A 21,460-nucleotide genomic window follows, 5' to 3' on the forward strand; every position below is an offset into this window, starting at 1 on the left:
AATCAACCCAAAGCAAGTAGGTGGCAGGAAATCATAAATGAAAGAGCAGAAATCAGTGAAATAGACGACAGAAAACCAATGGAGAAAAAACAATGAAAAAGGAGCTGATACTTTGACAACATCAACAACATTGACAAAACTCTAGCAAGAAAAAAAGTTAGAAGACACAAATTCCCAGAAACCGGTATATAACTACAGACCCAGCAGACATCAAAAGGATGATAAGGGAATAATAGGAATGGCTTTACACAAATGAACTTCACAACTTAGATGAAATAGATCAATTTCTTGGAAAACACAAACTAACATAATTCATACAATATGAAATAGAGAATTTGAATAGCTCTATAATTATTAAGGAAATTGAATTTATAATTCTAAAACTTCCAGAAACAAAATCTCCAGGTCCAGATGGTTTCACTGGAGAATTCTGTTAAGCATTTATAGAATTAATACCATTTCTAAACAATTTCTCTGAGAAAATAGAAGGAACATTTCCAGATTGATTTTTGTGGAGGTAATATTGCCATGCTACCAAAAACCAGACAAAGACAGCATAGAAAAATAAAACTACAGACCAATATCCCTTATTAATGTAATAGAAATACAAAAATCCTTAACAAAATAATAACGAATAAAATTCAACATGTCTGAAAGGAATTATACATCATTGCCAAGAGGGATTTATTCCAGGGATTCAAGGCTGGTTCGGTGTTCAGAAATCAGACAATTTATTCTATCATATCAACAGGCTAAAGAAGAGAAACCACATGGTTATATCAATTGATGCAGAAAAAGCATTTGGCAAAATCGAACACCTTTTCATAACTAAAAAGGAAACTTAGAAAAATAGGCACAGAGAACTTCCCAACGTGAAAAAGAGCATCTACAAAAGACCTACAGCCAACACACTTAATGGAGACTGAATGCTTTTCCCCTAAGCTCGGGAACGAGGCAAGCATGCTCATTCATACCACTTTTTTCAACATAGAACATAATGACATAATTTCAAGCCAATGCAGTATGGCAAGAAAATAAAATAAAAGGCATACAGATTAGAAAGGAAGAAATATAACTAACCCTGTTTGTGGATGACATGGGTATCTATGTAGAAAACTCAAAGAATCTTTAAAAAATAAATGGAACAAAACAAGCCTCTTAGAATTAATAAGTGAGTTCAGCAAGGTTGTAGGATACAAAATAAACATTAAAAATTCAGTTGTATTTCTTGTGTATTAATAGTGAGCTTAATTTCTTGTGTATTAACAGTAATACTGCATATTAACAGTGAAGCATATGGACACTGAAATTAAAAATCGCTTAAAAAGATACATAAGTGTAAATCTAACAAAACGTACACTGAAAACTACTTAACAATGATGAAATAAATAAATTGGAAAATTCAATGTAGTAAATATGTCAATTTTCCCCCAGTTAATATGTGGGTTTGGGCCGGGCGCAGTGCCTCACGCCTGTAATCCCAGCACTTCGGGAAGCCAAGGTGGGCAGATCACCTGAGGTGAGGAGTTCAAGACTAGCCTGGCCAGCATGGTGAAACCCCATCTGTACTAAAAATACAAAAAAAAAAAAATTAGCTGGGCGTGTTGGGGGGGCACCTGTAATCCCAGCTACTCAGGAGGCTGAGGCAGGAGAATTGCTTGAACCCGTAAGGCAGAAGTTTCAGTGAGCTGAGATCACGCAATTACACTCCAGCCTGGGCAACGAGAGCGAAAATTTCATCTCAAAAAAAAAAGAAAAAAAAATGTGGGTTTGATTCAATTCCTATCAAAATCCCAGCAACATTTTTTTTTTAGACAATGACAGTCTTATTCTAAAATATGTATGGAGACCAGTTGTGATGGCTCATGACTGTACACCCAGCACTTTGGAAGGCTGAGGTGGGAGGATCACTTGAGGCCAGGAATTCAAGACCAGCCTGGCCAACATGTCAAAACCTTGTCTCTACTAAAAATACAAAAATTAGCCAGGCATGGTGGCGTGCGCCTGTAATCCCAGCTATCTGGGAGGATGAGCCATGAGAATCACTTGAACCTGGGAAGCGGAGGTTGCAGTGAGCCAAGATCATGCCACTGCGCTCCAGCCTGGGTGACAGAGCAAGACCTGTCTCAAAAAAAACAAAACAAAACAAAACAAAAAAACGTATATGGAAAGAGACATAATTTTGAAAAATAAGAATTAAATGGGAGGAATCAATTTTTTGATTTCCAGACTTAAAGCCACAATAATCAAGACTTGGTGATTGGTGGAAAGATAGATCAATGGAACAAAGAGAGAATCCAGATATAGACACACAAATATGCCCAACTAATTTTTGACAAAAGTCAAAAGGAATTCAGCAAAGAAAAGATAGCTTTTTCAACAAATGTTGGAACAATTGGACATCTATAGGCAAAAATAATCAACCTCATCCCAAGTCTCATATCTTACACTAAAAGTGACTGAAAATGGGTCATGCAATCAAATGTAAAATTAAAATTATAAAACATTTAGAAAAAACATAGGAGAAAGATCTAGGACTAGGCAGAGTTCTTAGATCAACACCAAAAGTGTAGGAGCAAAAATACATGAGTTGGACTTCATCAAAATTTAAAACTTTACTCTATGAATGATCCTTTTGAGAGGATAAAAAGATTAACTATAGACTATGAGAAAATATTTGCAAGCCACATATGTAACAAAACCATGGACTATATATGTTTTGTCTTTTATGCTGAGTTAAAACTGTTTTATTTTATTATTTGTTTAGTGTCTCTGTTTCTAATTTACTCTCAAACTTCCCAGGAGAACTGAAAGTCTCCTCTGAATACAATCCCACCCGTCAAGCTTTCTGTCAGCTTCATTTTCTTAGAGACGTTTCCATTGAGCCTCTGTTTCCTGCTTCAGTCTGGACAAGTCAGCCTATAGGCAGTCTATGTATTTACCATGTGAGGACATCCTTTTCTCATTTTCTTAGAACTTCCTCTTTCTCTTTTCTGTGTTAGATCCCATCTTCTCTTTTTTCCTTGGCTTACTCCCTCATTCCAGGGAGGAAGTACCTCTTCCAGTACTTTCTTGGCTAAAATTAAAAAGACTAAAACAAGCCCAAGCCAGGATGTGGAGTCATGGGAACCCCCAAACAATGCTGGTGAGTGTGTAAATGGGAATGACCACTTTGGAAAGTGACTTTGTATTCTCTGCTAAAGCTGCACATTCCCAGGGACCCAGCAGCTCTGATCAATAGGTATTTTATATCCAAAAGAAATATGCAGATGTAGGTACCAGCAGACCAGTACAGAATATCAAAGCAGCATTAATCTTACTGCAGAAAAAATTAGCAACAATCCAAATGTCCATCGGCAAGAGAATAGATACATAAATGGCAGCATATTCACGCAATGTAATATACAACAGTGAACACAATCAACTATATTTTATATGCAGTAAGGTAGATGAATCTTATAATTTTGAATGAAAGAAGCCAAATACTAAAAATATTGTATGATTCTATTTATATCAAGTTAGAAAACCAGGTGAAACTAAACTATAGTGGTAAATGTATCAAGGTGGAAGCCTAGAAGTGATTATTTAAAAAGTAAGGAATGTGGTGAGCAGCGAGGGGGAGGAATGATAGGGAATGAGGCATGGAAGGCCTTCTAGGAACATGGCCATGGGCCCATGGGTGCTTGGTTATGATAAATCATTGAACTGAATATGTTTGCTTTGTGCACTTTTTCTGTATGTGTGTTAGGTTTCACAATGTGAATGGTTAAGAAAATGAGCAAAGATGAAAACAAACCCACCCACCCCCAAATTAGATACTGTTATATTAGCTACTGCATGGACAGAAATGTCTAAGTCCAACATTAGCAAGCATTGGTGAGCGTGTGGATTAGCCTGAATTCACACCCTATTGGTGGGAGTGTCATTTGTTTGAGTTATTTAACACATGGTTTGATCTTACCTAGTAATGCTGTGTGTGCGTGTACCGTAGGGCAGAACAGTTCTGTGGGCTTGCTCCATGGGCCTCCTGGGGCTGGAGAGCTGGCAGCTCCTGGAACCTGTTCTTTTCCTGCTGTATGTTGGAAGTTGCAGGGAGAGGGTGCAGAAACACGAAGCCTGTTGAGGTCTTAAGTTCAGAACCTGCAAGCTACCACTTCTACCCATATTCTACTGCTGAAAGCCAGTCGCAAAGCCCACCTGACATGGGGCAGGGGGTGGCGGGGGGTGGCAGGGGCTAAGTCTTAAGCTAACCTGAGAAAGTGAAAGCTGACCTCCTCCGGTGAATATCAGCACATTTCTTGGCTCTGAGGATGCTGCATTACCCCTCCCCCAGTATTTAGGAGAGGCAGACACATTGATACCTGGAGGTTTTATAAGTATTGCCTCAGCCTCAGTAATACTGCATGCAATGAAAAATTATTTGTTACGGTTATAAATGGCCAATATTTGTCTGAAAAGTATTTGTACTTTGAGTTGGCTGCTGTAAACATATTATCTGTTGGAAAGTAGGGCACTTCTTAGTCTAAGGAAAATAACTTGTTTCATGTTCAGTGTTATTTTGAATAAAATTGCATAGATTTTACTGATTTTTTTTTTGTTTGAGATGTAGTCTCGCTCTGTTACCCAGGCTGGAGTGCAATGGCACGATCTCAGCTCACTGCACCCTCCACCTCCTGGGTTCAAGTAATTCTCCTGCCTCAGCCTCCTGAGTAGCTGGGATTACAGATGCACACCACCATGCCCGACTAGGTTTTGTATTTTTAGTAGAGACGGGGTTTCACCGTGTTGGTCAGACTGGTCTTGAACTTCTGACCTCGTGATCTGGCTGCCTCAGCCTCCCAAAGTGCTGGGATTACAGGCGTGAGCCACCGCACCTGGCCTGATTTTCTTTTTTAGTAGTTTTACGTCTAAGACTTTATTATTTTTTAGCTATGTATTTTTGAGACAGGGTCTCAATATGTTGCCTAGCCAGGCTGGTCTCAAACTCCTGGGCTCAAGCGATGCTCCTGCCCCGGCCCGCTGAGTAGCTGTGAATGCAGGTGGCATACCACCACACCTGGCTAGGACTTGACTTTTCTAAAGCTGCTTTTCTCCTAGGCACTGGTAACTCTGTTCCCTTCCTTCTCACTGAGACTCTCATACTCTGTTTTCATCTAACACTGCTTTTTCAAATACTTGAAATACATTGTTTTTCCCTTCCATGGTTTTCCATTTTCCAAGCCAGTTTTATTCATTCAACATGTATTGAACACCTACAACTTACTGCCATTGTCAATACTGTGGTGATAAGATGCACCTGTAGCTGGATAAAGTCAGTCTTCAGTAGCAGTGAGGCAGGAAAACCAGACAAGGCCTCGAGGATGGCGCTGGAGTTGGGTCTTGAAGGATGAGCAGGAGTTTGATAGGCCATGAAGTGAGGCAGGAAATTTCTGACTATGGAAGGAGAATGAGCCAAGGCACAGAGCTAGGATAACACATCTCAGTGCATACATCAGCGTGAGTGATTTTCAGTTTATTGACCTTTATCTCACTTTGCAATCCACCTGCCGTTTTCTCTAATGTATAGCTTAAGTTTCTTCAAATGTACTTTTACTTTTTTATACATAGCTTTTTAAAATAGGAATTTGAAGTCCTCCTAATGGCCTGGGTCAATAGAAATTGTTTTTGCTTTACTACTTAAACACACTGAAACAGGCTGTTTTGAACTGAGCCATTTTCCTGTGTTCTGAATTGTGTCACTCACGCGTACCCTCAGGGGCTGAATGCCTGTTAACGGTGAGGTCTGTCTGTGTTCCTCTGTCTAGATTAAGTTTGACAGTGTGGAGGTGTGTGTCTGCTGTGAGCTGCAGCACCAGTCGTCCGGCTGCAGCAACCTCGGGGAGACGCTGAAACTGAACCCGCTGCAGGAGAACTGCAACGCTGTGAGGCTGACCTTGAAGGTGACCCCGCTGGGCGCTGCTTGTGCATGCATTTCATCCCATGCCTTACAGACAGTTTAGGAAGCTTTGTTATCATATAGATTCCTTTCAGCTCTTAACTTCCTGGGGTAGGTTCAGTGCGAGAGGGAATATCTTTCCAGAGAACATTTGAAAGGATTACAGATTTTGATTTTGAAGGTGTTGCTTTCTGGATCTCGCTTTGCATTTTTGCCGTTTCATTGTCCTACCTCTGACATCTGCAAAGTCGGATGCAAATGATTGAAAGAAGTCTTTACAAATGCGAATGGGAGGCATTCTATGGCTTTTCTGACACTTTTGGCTGTTATACCATCAGGGAACAAATAGGGATTTATTTTGCTTTTTAAAAGATTTTTGGAGGAAAAAAAAATCAGTCTCCCGTGCAGTCTGTTCTCATGTGTAGCATCTGATCTTTTAAAAAAAAGTGATTTGGAAAAATTGTTTATATTATTTTATTTTTTCTTCCAAATGTTTTATTCTGAAAAGCAAAATTGGCTACTTAAAAATACGTAAGAAGAGTGAACCCAATTCTTCTGTTTCCCTTGAATAAAACTGTGCCAAAACTTTTTAAAAAGATGTGGCACAGGCCGGGTGCAGTGGCTCACACCTGTAATCCCAGCACTTTGGGAGGCTGAGGCGGGTGGATCACTTGAGGTCAGGAGTTCGAGACCAGTCTGGCCAACGTGGTGAAACCCCCTCTCTACTAAAAATATAAAAATTAGCCAGGTGTGGTGGCGGGCGCCTGTAGCCCCAGCTGCTTGGGAGGCTGAGGCAGGAGAATCATTTGAACCTGGGAGGCAGAGGTTGCAGTGAGCCAAGATTGAGCCACTGCACTCCAGCCTGGTGACAGAACAAGACTTCGTCTCAAAAAAAAAAAAGGATAAATAAATATAAAAATATGTGGCACAGTCCAAGGAACTCTCAGTTGGTGGTAAAATTGTGTTTGCAGCATGGAGGGGTTCTAGCGTGTGTGTAGGGAATGCAGTATGCAGGGGATGGGAAACTGCAGAGAGCCACCTTGGATCTGGGGAGACGAGGAAAGCGTTGACCTTGAGTGCCTGTGATTAGTCCTCCATGGGTGGTCCCCAGCTGATAGACAAGCAAAGATGTACAGAGAGAGAGGATGCAGCTCCTCTCTGTGGTAGGACTGCACCTGGCTCACAGCACCTGCCATGTTTTGCACGGAGGAATGGTCCAAGGTGAGCGGTCCCAGCAGCTCACCAGAGTGACAGATGCAGCGGGGTTGGAGGAAACCAGAGCGGCAGCACTCCAGAGCCCATCCCATCATGGGACCAGGTATTTCATGCTGCCCACATTACCTACGCCCACATTTCTACCTCACTGCATCCTGGGGCCTGCCTGGTCAGTGCCTGAGGTCTGCCATGGCCTTTCACAGCCCTCCTGGGAGGGGACACGGGCAGCCATTGCTCACTCTGCGATCTCATTCTGACAACTGCTAAGTCTCTTCTTCAACCTGGAGATATCTTCTTGAGTATGAAGATGCATTTGGGCCTCATGTTACCTCCCGTTCCTCAGCTGGCTGGTCGGGGTGTTCAGTGTGCTCCTCTAAGGTGCTGGCATTCTCCTTGAAGGCCTTCACTCATGGGACGTAGGACCTGGTTTTCATGACTCTCCAGCCCCTGCAGTGGTGACTGTGACTTGAAAGGTAATGCTGGTAAAAAAACAACACTGTCTCTAAGAATGCAGTCTCAGGTCTAGTGGAGCTGGTGACCTTGCAGTCTCGCTCTTATTCACTGTTCTGGTACATTGGTGAGAAAAGCCCTTGGTATGAGGTGGCAAAAACGGCGTGGAGTAAAGGCCACTGAAGTCCAGAAGTTCCAGGGAAGGCTGGGAGCCTAGCTGAATGCATGGCACATCCCCATGGGTATTCAGATTGCCCGGGACACTGGTAAGAGTTGATAGCAAAAGAAAAACCACACCATTTCAAACTCCTTAATGAATTTGTGTACAAAGCCTGCCTGGAGGTAGGAACTATCAAAACTGGTGGCAGGAGGCTCAGAGGAGACAGGAGTTGTGATCAAGGTGCGAGGCCAATGGTCTGGAAGTGGCAGCAGTGGCTTAGGTGGTAGGAGAAGAGACAGCCTGCCCCTGTCCCCTACCTGAGGACCTGTGCAAGGAGCAATGGCCTTGGCAGGGACTGACTTTCATCTGAGATCAAGAGGACCAGGGACTATTGGAAGTGAGTATCTGTTTATTGCTGTCGTCCAACTTTGTTGCTTTTCAAAATTGTCTTGGCTATCATTTCCTTTGTAATTCCATATAAATTTTAGAATCCACTTGTTCATTTTCTACTAGAATCCTGCTGGGATTTTAATTGAGATTGCATGGAATCTACACATCACTTTAAAGAGACTGGATGTATTCATGATATAGTTCTTCATTTATTTAAGTCATACTTCATTTCTCCAGTGTATCTTTTCTTCATCAACCTTGTGTAAATTTCAGTATATATATATCTTAACATATTTTGTAATAGTTATGCTTAAAGTACTCCACATTTATGGGTGCTATCCTAATGGTATTTTTTAATGGTCTCTTATTCACTGCTAGCATATAGAAATTTGATTTTTGTTACCAATCTTTTATCCTGTGGTCTTGCTAAACTCACATAGTTCTGGTAGCTCTTTTGCAGATTCTTTGGATTTTCTTATGTAGACAGTCACGTGGTATGCAAAGAGAGGCAATTTTACATCTTCCATTCTCCAGACAAACAGAGCCAATAGGACAGATATAGATAGGTGAGAGAGAATTTATTGAACGAATTGCTGACATAACCATGGAAACTAAGAAGACCTATGACAGCCCATCTGCAAGGTGGAGACCCTGGAAAGCTGGGAGTTTGGCTCAGTCTAAGTCCAGAGGCCTCAGAACCAGGGAAACCAATGGTGGAACTCTCAGTCCAAGGCCAAGAACCCAGGGGGAGGGGTCGCGCCAGTGTGAGTCCCAGGGTCCCAGGCGAGAGCCTGGAGTTCTGATATCCAAGGGCAGGACAGGGTGTCTCAGCTCCAGAAGAGAAAAAGAAAATAATTCACTTTTCCTCTGCCTTTTTGTTCTAGCCAGGCCCCCCGCCAATCAGATGGTGCCCCCCAGCATTGAGGGTGGATCTTCCCCACTCAGTCCACAGACACACACCAATCTCCTCTGGAAACATCCTCACAGACACACCCAGAAATAATGCTTTGCCAGTTCTCGAGTGTCCTTCATCCAGTCAAGTTGACACCTAAAATAAACCAACACACATTGCAATCCGGATGCCTCTTATTTCTTTTCCCTGTTTTATTGCACTGACCAGACTGCCCTGTACAGTGTTGAATAGATGTGGTGAGAACAGATGTCCTCGTCTTGTTCCTGCTTTTAGGGATTAAGTATAATGTTAGCTCTAAGTTTTTCATAATGTTTATTATCAGGTTGCAGAAGTGCCCTCCTAATCTTAGTTTGCTGAGAGTGGTTTTTTGTTTTTTGTTTTTACCACTAATGGCCATTGAATTTTATCAGTCTTTTACTGCATCTGCCTAGATGTTCCTGTACATTACCTTCTTGAGTCCACTCAAATGGTGAATAACATTGACTTTTGAGTGGTAAGTCCGCCTTGCATTCCCAAGATAAATCCCACTTGGTCATTTTTTCCTCGACTGTTTCCAGTCCACTGCTGACCCGGTCTGTCAAAGGCATTCTTCATCTCTGTGCCTGTTTTTCATTCCTAGCATTTGCATTTGACTCCTCCTCATTGCTTCCATCTCTCTGCTACCTTACCTCGGTGATCTTGCATCTTGCCTACCTTTTCCACTGGAGCTGGTGGTGTCTGACTGCATCCACCCTAGGTAAGTGCCCATGTCTCTCCTTGGAGACTCTGTCTTTTCCTTAGAATTTGCTGCCCTGTGACCTCAGCTGTCTGATGGGTTCAACTTAAGCTGGGAATTCGCAGAACCCAATGTCTTCTTGTTGTAACAGTGGGGCAATGTTCTTTCCAGCTTTCTCTATCCTCAGCAGAATCTGGAATCATGTTCTACATCATTTTTCCCCCTGGGTGCAGAATTCTCGAGGAAACTTTTTCCCGTCTAGGGGTTTATAGATGATATGTTATTCTCTTTTGCATTGAATATCTATATAGGGAAAAATCTTAAAGTCAGCCAAATGCTTTCTCTCCTTTAGGTATGTGATGGTCATTAATGCTGTTTTAAAATATGTCTAGCTCTCCAATTTCCTTTTACATGGTAAGATTGTACTTCCCTTCCCTGTCCCCTCATGGTTGCTGGGGGCCATGTAAGCAAAACTTATATGTACCATTTTCAAGTCAGAGTGTTTAAATGTGGTGTGAGGTCTTCCAGAGCTCTCTTTCCCACTGGCACAGTAATTGGCAGAGTGGAGGTGGTGGCAGCGCCATCAGCCTGGATCACTACAGTGAGCAGAGCCCCCTGCACCTTACCCACACTGGAAATGTAGCATGAATGACTAACAAACTCTTTTGAGTCAGAGTCTCAGTCTTTTGCCCAGGTTGAGTGCAGTGGCATAATCACGGCTCACTGCAGCCTCAACCTCCTGGACTTAAGAGATCCTCCCACCTTAGCCTCCCAAGTGGCTGGGACTGTAGGCATATGCCACCACACCCAGCTAATTTTTTTATTGTTTGTAGAGACAGGGTCTCACTGGCCCAGGCTGGTGTTGAACTCCTGGGCTCATGTGATCCTCCTGCCTTGACCTCCCGAAGTGCTGGGATTATGGGCATGAACCACTGCCCCTATCCCTGTTGGGTTTTTGTAAAGCTTCTCTTCCTAGCTGTTTTCTGCAGCAGGCATTACCTTTTTCCTCTGCTTGCGATGTGATCTTGAGTCTTGGCAACTCCCTCCTCAGCTCCTTCTGTCTTTATCTTTTTTTCCCATGAGCCCTTGTGTCTTTGCTTTTATCTCAGATTGCAGCAGCCTTCTCTCCTTGGTTACGGTTTGTACCCATGGATGTCTCTAGCTAGTTAATTACAGTGAATTTTTCAGTGTATGTTAGATCTTTTTCAGATCCCTTTTCTGAAGTATATGGATACTTCAAAGCACTAAGGCAGATTCCTAACCCTTAAATTCTATCTCAAGCATTATGCTCTATTTAAATAGTTAGCATAATTAAGATTTTGTACTTCCTTCCCATAATTATAGATACTTCTTCCTTTGAGAGTCATGTGCCACATTATCTAGTTTTTGGATAATTAGTGGCGCATTTTTAATATACTCCTTACTCTTGAAAAGTCAGCCAAGCCAAGCTGTGCCTGATGACTTTCACTGCAGTGAAAGGATCTTCTACAGGGACCCGGTGTTGCTTTATTAAAACTCTTGGGCAGCCAAACAAATAAGGGCCACTGGAAATGGAGACGCTCTGGGAAGAGGCTGCTCTACTCTTTTGCACAGATGTCCATGAGAGCCCCTTCCTATCACCTGCAAAATGTTCTTGACGCTTAGCTAAAGAAGGAGCAAAGGAGAACGTTCCTTTGATTAGTTTCTCTTTCACTTGCTCCTTTTTGGTTGGCAATTAAAGCAGGTCCATTGATCTTTTCCATAGTCTAATGTGAGGCTCTGTGTATCTGATTAGTAGCACTCCATGTCTGAATTTTCCATATTAAATTATGGATTATCTATACTTAGTATGTAATGAACTCAATTTATGCGGGGGAAATCCTATATAATTGGCTTGGGAATCAAAGCACTTTGATTTTAGTTGTGTTTGAATTAACTGATACTGACTTAATGAGATTTGTCCAACTACTTGCGTCCTGTCAGGCCACCCTCCCTCCTTCCTCCCCTCCCATACCTGGAAGGCTATACAGGCACAACCCATCCTCAGGGAAAAAGCAGAAACCAACTTTCTTCGTGGCCAAAGAGGAATAAATTTGGCATCCAGAAGCCCATGCCGATGTTGCTCATCCCTCGGATTGTCTTTTGTTGGTTCTGTTGGTTTGGAGGCACCGAAACCCCTTGATCTCTGTTCTGCCCTTCCTGACTGGCCTGCTCCTGGATTCTCTGTTTTCTTTCTTTTTTTTTTTTTTTTTTTTTTGGCAGAGCACCTCTGGGGGCCAGTAAGCCTCTCTCGAGGATATTGATGGTTTCTTACCTCCTTACGGGGGTGAGCGAAGAGCAGGGCAGAGGGCACACAGGGAACCTGGAACCCCACCACAGCGCACAGGAATTCACAGAACTGTAGAGCCAGAGGGAGGGTGCATTGTGGCGTCCGTTCACCAATGGTGCGGCGTGAAGGCTGCAGCCCTGAGGGAGGCAGGTGGCTCCTCATGGGTCCCTGAGCAGGTCCTGGTGGAGGGCAGGGCCCCTCCGAGGGTCTCAGGTCCTGGACCCATGTCCCTGCTCCCTGATGACAGGGCCTGCCTCTGGGCATCTCATTATGAATAGTCAGGAAATAGGGTCTAAAAATTAGGATTTCAGTATCTGCTTTCTCAAAGCCTTTGACAGTGGTGGACAAGTGCTACTGAAAAAGCAAGGCTACAGACCCCCTTTCCTGCCGAAACAGTGTCTCGGCTTCTGTAACAAAGGATGACAGAATAAATACGCTTAAACAATGAAAAGATGCTTAGGTAGGTTGATGGCCATTTTTGCCAAGTCAAACCCAGCACAAGACTGTGACATATTTTTGGAACGGTATTCACAGAATTTTTTTAAATCACAAAAATCAGAACTGTTAACTGGTGAAATGTGCTTCATAACATGCTGACACTGCATCTAGCCACCTTGAATGCATTGCTATATTCAACAATGTCCTTATGGTTTTATCATAGTGACCTAATTCAAATCGGAGTTAAAGATCTTATTCTTCTTTCATGTACCTGGTTTCATTTACTGAGCCACAATAAACCAGATTACCCAGAGAAACCTTATCAATGGACAAGGAGATAAAAGTTTCCCAAGAAATCAATCAGTTATTGAGTTTATGTGCCTTCTTATCTTTGTCTCTAAGAAAGTTAAAGAAAAAAAAAAGGCCAGACAATTTCCTAAAAAACCCAGAGACCTGAAAAATAAATTCATCCTTTAATCTTGAATAAGTCCTACCCATGCTAAAGAAATAAAAATGATTTTGAGAATAAATGAATGGTCAATATTTTGTGATGAAACTTGCAGCATTGACTGGCTTTATGAAACACCACACGCACACACATCACACATGCACACATACCCCACACACACTACTCATAATCCCCCCACACCACACACATGCACACACATACCCCACACACATACCCCCCCACATACACCACAAACACCACACACATACCCCCCACACAACATACATACCCCCCCACACAACATACGTACCCCACACACACAACATACGTACCCCACACACACACCACACACATGCACACATGTGCCACATACCACATACCCCACACACCACACACATGCACACATACCCCACACACACCACACACATGCACACATACGCCACACACCACATACCCCACACCACACACATGCACACATACGCCACACACCACATACCCCACACACACCACACACATGCACACACATACCCCACACACATACCCCCCCACACACCACACACACCACATACATATCCCACACACTACATACCCCACACACACACTACATACCCCCCCACACACCACACACATGCACACATACCCCACACACATAACCCCCCACATACACCACACACACCACATACATATCCCACATACTACATACCCCACACACACCACACACGTACCCCACACACACTACATACCCCCCCACACACACCACACACATGCACACATACCCCCCACACACCACACACGTACCCCACACACACTGCATACCCCACACACACACCACACACATGCACACACATACTCCACACATATACCCCCACACACACACCACATACATATCCCACACCCTACATACCCCCCACACACCACACACGTACCCCCCACACACTACATACCCCCCACACACACCACACACATGCACACCTACCCCACACCCCCCGCATACACTCACATGCATACCACTGCTAGAAGCCACCTTTCCACTCTCAGAAATGGACGCTACAGGGCATGACAAGTGGACCACATCTTAATCCAGCTTTCCCCTCTCCTACGTTTCTAAGGGGGCAATGGCAGGTTCCTGGGGTCGAGGGCGATGTGGTCAGAGATGAGAAGGGTGTCAAATATCTGGTCTCCCAGTTATGCTGGCAACCATGGGCCCATTTAAGGGAGCGCCTAGAAGTACCAGGCTCGGCTGACCTTTGAACCCAACTCAGCCGAGGCAAAGCTGCTCCCTCCTGATGCGGGACTTGTTTCCACCGTGTCTCTGGTATCCGGCGTCACTGTAAGCCTGCCTCCAGCCTGCGTGTCCCAGTGGTATCTGCGTTCCCCCGTGGGGTTGAGATGCGGAGTCTGGCTGGATGTCCACACTCACAAGGCCATGCAGCATCAGTGTGGCAGCAGTCTCTGAAAGAGTCGTGGGGAGCAGCCATCCCACCAAAGGGGGCTGGGACTTGCCTGTACCTGCTAAGTTAAAGCCAGGTCCGAGGTTTTCAGATGTTGAGCTAAGAGTGATATATCGATAGCAGTCTCATTCTCTCCCAGTCTTAGGCTGGTGGGCAGAGCCCCAGGGACAGCCTGTGTGGTCCGCCTCTCAGGACTGTCTCTCAGCGTCCCAGCCCCGCCAGGCCTGGCTCACAGGCTGCAGGTGCAGCATGCCTCCCCCTCCCCTTGCGGTCTGCAAAGTGAAAGTCCAGGTGTGGAGAGGGCAGGCGAGGAGGGGCTGTTCACTGCTCGGGGAAGGCTGCTTTCTGTGGAGCCAGGCCCTTGCCTTTGTCCACCCCAGATGGTTTCTCCTCCAAGTCCCCCTCTCTTTCCAGGGAAGATACGTGGCTTCCCAGGGAGATGGTCCACGCAGAGCCCTAGGATCTCACGCTCTTCCGCCCAACCACCTGACCTGGTTGTTTCCTTGAACTGTGTGCCGCCTCCAGGATCGCAGCCCTCAGGCCATGGCCTCCCTTCCTTCAGCTTGCTTTTCCAACTTCCAGTGCTCTACTCTCACACACCACTCAGCACGAGACTTCTGACACCAGCTGTATTCATTTCCCCCATACACCAAACCATTCTCCAGCAGACACCAGCTGGGTGTGCTCAGTTCAACTCAATTTTGACACTCTTTACCTGGAGACAGCGTCGGATCCCACAGGTTAAGGGCTCAGCCCCAGAAGATCACCCTCACTTCTCATGCCAGTCACAAGCCCCAGATTGTGACCTGCACTTCTGGCCAATGGGGTACAAACTGGGGCTTCCACAACCCCCTACTTGGATTTGATTGAATTGCTAGAGTGGCTCACAGAACCCAGGGAGAGGCTTTACTTCCGTGCCCTTGTTGATTATAAAGGATAGGAGGCAGGATGCAGGTGCACAGCCAGGTGGAGAGACGCAAGTTGGGACGTCGGGGGGTCCCGAGCACAAGAGCCCCTGCCCCGAGGAGCTAGGGTGCGTCTCCTTCTGGCACGGGGATGTGTTTGCTGACCCAGAAGCTCTCTGAACCCCTCCGTTCAGGGACTTTTATTTAGGCTGCATCATGTAGGCAGGATCGATTTGTAACTCCATTTCCAGCCTCTGTCCCTCCTCTGGAGGATGGGGAGTGGGACTGAAAGCCCCAAGCTCATAATCATGGCTCAGTCATTCTAGTGACCCAGCACCCATCTAGAATTCCATCAAGAGTCATCTCGTTAGAGCCAAAGACACTCCTGTCACCCAGGAAATTCCAAGGGATTTAGGAACTGGGGTCAAAGACCAAATACTGAAACAGAAGTTTCTGTACTATACAGCCATGAAAAAAGAATGAGTTCACGGCCTTTGCAGGGACATGGATGAGGCTGGAAACCATCATTCTCAGAAAACTAACACAGGAACAGAAAACCAAACACCACACGTTCTCACTCATAAGTAGGAATTGAACAATGAGAACACATGGACACAGGGAGGGGAACATCACACACGGGGGCCTGTCAGGGGGTGGGGGACAAGGGGAGGGAGGACATTAGGACAAATACATAATGCATGCAGGGCTTAAAACCTAGATGGTGTGTTGATGGGTGCGGAAAACCACCATGGCACATGTATACCCCTGTCACAAATCCGCATGTTCTGCACGTGTATCCCAGAACTTAAAGTATAATTTTAAAAAGAAAGAAAAACTATAAACAACAACAACGAAAAGAAGATTCTTTAGTGCCCCTGTCACTCAGGAAATGACAAGGCTTTTAGCAGCTCTGTAGCAGGGACTGAGGAGCAGAGACCAAAGATATAATATATAATATATATCTTATTAATATTTCAGACAGCCCCGTGTTGAGTGCTCCGCAGCTTCAGCCAGATGCCACCGTGCGATACTGCCCCTCTCCCTATGTGTGAGCCATGTCCACCCGTTCAGCCAGACGCCACCGTGCGATACCGCCCCTCTCCCTATGTGTGAGCCATGTCCACCCGTTCAGCCATCCCTGCGCCAGTACCTGAGAGCTCCTTCTCGTACTGCCTTTCTGTGGTGTCTCCCTGGCTAACAGGCATCCCTAGATGAGCCCAAATATCTGCTCTCTCTTTGTCTGCTTCCTGAGCGACAGGACCAGTGGAGCATGCCGCACAGCCTGTGGGTGAGCAGCTTATGCGTCTGTGGTCACCAGCCTGGCCTGGCCTCCTCACTGCCTGGCATTTCTCCTGTCTTCCTCTGGCTTACAGCAAGGGGCGTGGCACAAATTATACTCAGTAACTCTTTTTTTTTTTTTTTTTGAGACGGAGTCTCGTTCTGTCGCCCAGGCTGGAGTGCAGTGGCCGGATCTCAGCTCACTGTAAGCTCCGCCTCCTGGGTTCACGCCATTCTCCTGCCTCAGCCTCCCGAGTAGCTGGGACTACAGGCGCCCGCCACCACGCCCGGCTAGTTTTTTGTATTTTTTTAGTAGAGACGGGGTTTCACCATGTTAGCCAGGATGGTCTCGATCTCCTGACCTCGTGATCCGCCCGTCTCGGCCTCCCAAAGTGCTGGGATTACAGGCTTGAGCCACCGCGCCCGGCCTAGTAACTGTTTTTGAAATCAGTAGGAGTTTTTAATTATTAATTAACTAAATTTTTGAGCACCTCTTCTGTGTCTGGGTTGGGCACTGGATGTGCAGAGATAAGAGACACTGCCCTCCAAGTCTACTGAGGGAAACAGACAAGACAAACAGACAGTTGGCCAGGAGCAGTGGCTTCCGTCTGTAATCCCAACACTTTGGGAGGCCGAAGCGGGTGGATCACCTGAGGTCAGGAGTTCGAGACCAGCCTGGCCAAAATAGTGAAACCCCATCTCTACTAAAAATACAAAAATTAACTGGGCGTGGTGGTGTGCTTCTGTAATCCCAGCTACTCGGGAGGCTGAGGCAGGAGAATTGCTTGAACTCGGGAGGATGAGGCCGAAGTTAGCAGAGATTGCACCACTGCACTCCAGCCTGGATGACAGAGTAAGACTCTGTCCCCCTCTCCCCACACCAAAAAAAAAGAAAAGAAAGAAAGAAAAACAGACAGTGACAGTGTAATATGTTGTGTTTTCACTATGACCGGAAATTAAAATATTAAATTAGAAGTATTTTCAATCCTCCTCTCTGTCCTGAAGGAGAACCATTATTTTGTTGAGTAGGATGATGGATGCAGTTTTCAGTGTGTGTGGGTGATATAGGGGTAGGTTGGCTATAGGAAAAGAACAGTGACATCTAAGAAGCTGAGGAAGTGGGAATATATGAAAAAATTCTGGGATTCTATTGCTGAATGATACCAAACACAGCTCTAGGTATGTGGTAATGTGAACACAGATGGTTGGCCACGTGCACGTACACACATACCTCACCTCTAATCCTAGCTGAAATGACAGAAAACCACAAAAATGGCTGAAGACCTGTATCCTTCCTTAATGGCCAGTGCATCACGTGCATTTTTCTAGAATGTCTAGAAATTCCTGCCAGGCATATTGCATATAAGACCAGAACAAAAAAAGAGAAAGAACAGCTTTGAACTCAGCTGTATGAGGCCTTCTGGGAGGTTACTGGAAGCTATGCTGGGTCTCAGATGTGCCCTCATTTTGAAGAACAAGGACTGACAGGTGCTTGGTGGGTCAGATGTGGAATCACCTATGGTGCCGGTGGTAATTTATGGGGAGGGCGGGTTCTAAAGGCCTTTATAATTTCTGTAAGTTGCACCCCCACTATCTGAAATGGATGGTGGACATTTTTAAGGTCTAATGCAATGTACTGTGCCAACACAGCTTTAAGATACACCTCCTTCCCCTGCACACACAGCCTCCTTCCAGACTGCAGTCCCGTAGCCTCTGCTGATTTGAAATTCTGGAGCCACCACTAAGGGAGCCACTGCCTTCGGAGTGTTTTGGCAGCTGTGATGTGGCAGGATTTAGGGCAGCTTCTTGGGAGACTCTGGGACTCAGATGGCTGTGCCACACAGGTGGTCTCCCTCCTTCCCCCAATGCAGGGACCCACAGTTTGGGGCACGTTCAGATAAAGGAACCACAGAGAGACAGTCCCTCCTTCGTTCCAGCGGTGGGGTCTCTGCCATGCCAGCACAGGCTGGGTTTCAGGATCTCAGGAGAGGGTTCTATTTAGGGTTAGTACAAACTAGATGGTCTGGGATGGTCCAGCGTAGATATTAGTAGATAGCAAATCCTTTCCAGTGTATAGCTCAGTATCACCAGACTGCTTCTTGCCCTTCTCAAGACACAAGATAGGAAGTCTCAAATACAAGAAGAGCTGATACTGATTAAGTCTAAATTTAATTTCAACAAGACCTTTCCGTTTTAAAAAATGTTCTTAGTTCACTGTGTCCCTCTGGTCTTTCGCATTGTCAAGCAAAACTAAGCTTGTCTTAGATAAGGAGAAGGTTTATTCAAAAGGACTCTTGCAACTAACAGGGGAGAATCCTTGGAACTCAAGAACTGTGAACATCTCAAAATCAATCAGAAAAGGGCTTTTCTTTTATAGGGTAGGGAGGTCAGCGAATCTTAGCAGAAACTTAAGGGGAAGTTGGGTGAGCAAAGGAAAATGACTAGGATGTGAGTCTCACTGTGGGATGAGCTGATTACTGGCGCATTCTCCTTCCTAGTGCTCACCCGGGCCCCAGGGACAAGCAGAATTCAGGCGACTATAGAGAGGAGAGCAGCCTGACTAGCAGTTAGTCCAGACAAAACAAACAGAAAGAAGGTAAGAAAGGTGCATTGTGAAAACAGAGAGATGCATTGTGAACACTTGGGCAGGATATAAATATTCTTTAGTTCTGTCTTCTCTAATTCATTGAGATGGTAACCCGTTCACCCAGCACATTGAATTCTTTTTTTTTTTCTTCTTGACAGGGTCTTGCTCTGTTGCCCAGGCTGGAGTGCAGTGGCACAATCACAGCTCATGGCAGCCTTGACCTCCCAGGCTCAAGCCATCCTCCTGCCTCAGCCTCTGGAGTAGGTGGGACCATAGACTCGTACCACCATACACAGCTAATTTTATTTTTATATTTGTAGAAACAGGGCCTCACTATGTTGCCCAGGCCGGTCCCCAACTCCTGGACTCAAGTGATCCTCCCGCCTCAACCTCCCTAAGTGCTGGGATTACAGGCATGTTACATTCTTAAAGAAACTGTGTTAACAAAGTTCATTTCTCCTTGAGTATTTTTAGGCAGTTTAATTTTGTCACCACCCAGGTGTCCCTGCAGCACATCCACCCTTCTCCCTGTATTCCTCCTGCCTTGCCTCCCCTCACCCACTAAGTTCCCTTCACAGCGCTTTCTGCCCCTTCCCATCCCTACCCTCCACCTCTGCACTCAGCCTTCCCTCTCCCAGTAACACTGTCCCCACCCACCTCCGCCACCCTTGACTTGCCTCATCGCTCTATGTCGCCTGGATGTCCCTTCCTCTGGCCCCTGAGAGTGCTCCCTACGCACCTTTCTCAGGCAGCTCTGCCCTGGCTTGGTGCATCAGCCTCATGAGTCCAGATGCTGGCCAGGGCATCTCTGTGTCCCTCTAGACCGAGTTCCATGGGAACAGACCCCACGTCTATCTTCCTCTTTTCATCTCTGTGCTTGCTGCGTTGTGGGCTCGATCTGTGTGCACTGGAGGAAGGAAAGGAAGCAAGGAGGGCAGGAGGAAGGTACATATTGAGCAAAGAATATATTCCTGAAACCCGATAGTCTCATACCTGTGAGAGCCCAAAATAAAGCAAGAAAACAACCACCAATATATTTTCTGACATTTGAGTCATAGGATGCATTCATGTTACATTCCAGAAAGCACGTGCAGCCTTGCCGTTCAGTGTATTTTAAAATAGAAGCCCTGTCCTTCCTGAGGATGAGGATCCTGCCATACAGCTGCTTTTTTGCCAGCCATTGCATGTGTACTCACGTGACAGAGTCCCATACACGAGAGCGGGACCCCCCGAATCACTCCCTGCCATCCTCCACCAGCCGCTCCCGGGACCCCCCGAATCACTCCCTGCCATCCTCCACCAGCCGCTCCCGGGACCCCCCGAATCACTCCCTGCCATCCTCCACCAGCCACTCCCAGAGGGAGTCCATTGGCTTAGCTTCTGCTTCTCTTCCCAACCTTGTCAATGGTATCACCACCACCCCTGGCTGCTCAGCTCCCAGATGGAGAGCTGGGCATCCGTCTGACTCCTCCTTCTCCCACCCTTGGCTCTACCTCCTGCAAATCCTGGGCCCTGCAGTATCAGAGCTGCGGGCAACGTGGAGACACCGAGTTGGGGTGTTTGGGGTAGCAGGGAAGAGAGGGCAGTGGCCAGACGTATTACAGAAATAGATCATCCAGCAGCAGCAGGGGACAGGACTGAGAGCCAGGCCCAGAGAGGGCACAGACACCAACCTGGGCAGAGATAATGGGACCAGAACTGCAGAAGCACATCAGAGTAGGAGGAGAGTGCATTGACTTGGTAGATATTTGGAAGATGAAATTAGCAAAGCCCGGCGACCTGGAGGAAAGGAGGGAAAGAGATCTAACGCCTCCTGGGCCCGGCCTCAGCCTTCAGGTGCACGTTACTGCCCCATCCAACAGGGTCTGCGGCCCATGGGCTTGACAAGGACCTCGGCATGAAGTGGGGCCCGTGGCTCCTGCCCTGCACATGCCACGATTCCTGGGGGCTTCTCTGGCAGAGGGTCCTATGCCTTCCTCCATTTTATCCTTTGTCTGGTGAGATGGGGAGGGACGCTCCTCTGCTCGTCTACCCTCTTCTCTCCTCTGGCCTCTTCCCACTTCCAAGTACTGACCTCCGCTGTCTTAAAATTATTGTCACCATCGAGGAGAGCCTGCCCCTCATGGCCCCCAAACTGACTGTGCTGGAGGCCCACCCGGCTGCACACACGGAGAACTACTGGTTGCATAAATCAGGAAAGGTGGGGGCTCCTTTTCCCACAGTCCAGCCAAATGAACGTGGTCCCCCCAACCACTCGTCCCCTATGT

The 21,460-nt window shown here is 46.0% G+C and overlaps 1 protein-coding gene across 2 annotated transcripts in view; it reads left to right on the forward strand.

Annotated features, from left to right (window-relative positions):
• The window catches only part of ENTREP2 (endosomal transmembrane epsin interactor 2), a 449,210-nt gene that overhangs the window by 373,199 nt on the left and 54,551 nt on the right, over nucleotides 1-21,460 (forward strand). Inside the window, exon 4 of one of the 2 annotated variants that reach the window (XM_050800118.1) lies at nucleotides 5,805-5,939. The exons of the other annotated variant lie outside the window; for it this stretch is intronic. Coding sequence (XP_050656075.1) covers nucleotides 5,805-5,939 — 135 coding nt within the window. The remainder of the gene's footprint in view (nucleotides 1-5,804; nucleotides 5,940-21,460) is intronic. 2 annotated transcript variants of the gene reach the window in all.

This window comes from Macaca thibetana, chromosome 7 (assembly GCF_024542745.1).
Source record: "Macaca thibetana thibetana isolate TM-01 chromosome 7, ASM2454274v1, whole genome shotgun sequence".
NCBI classification, from domain to species: Eukaryota; Metazoa; Chordata; class Mammalia; order Primates; family Cercopithecidae; genus Macaca; species Macaca thibetana.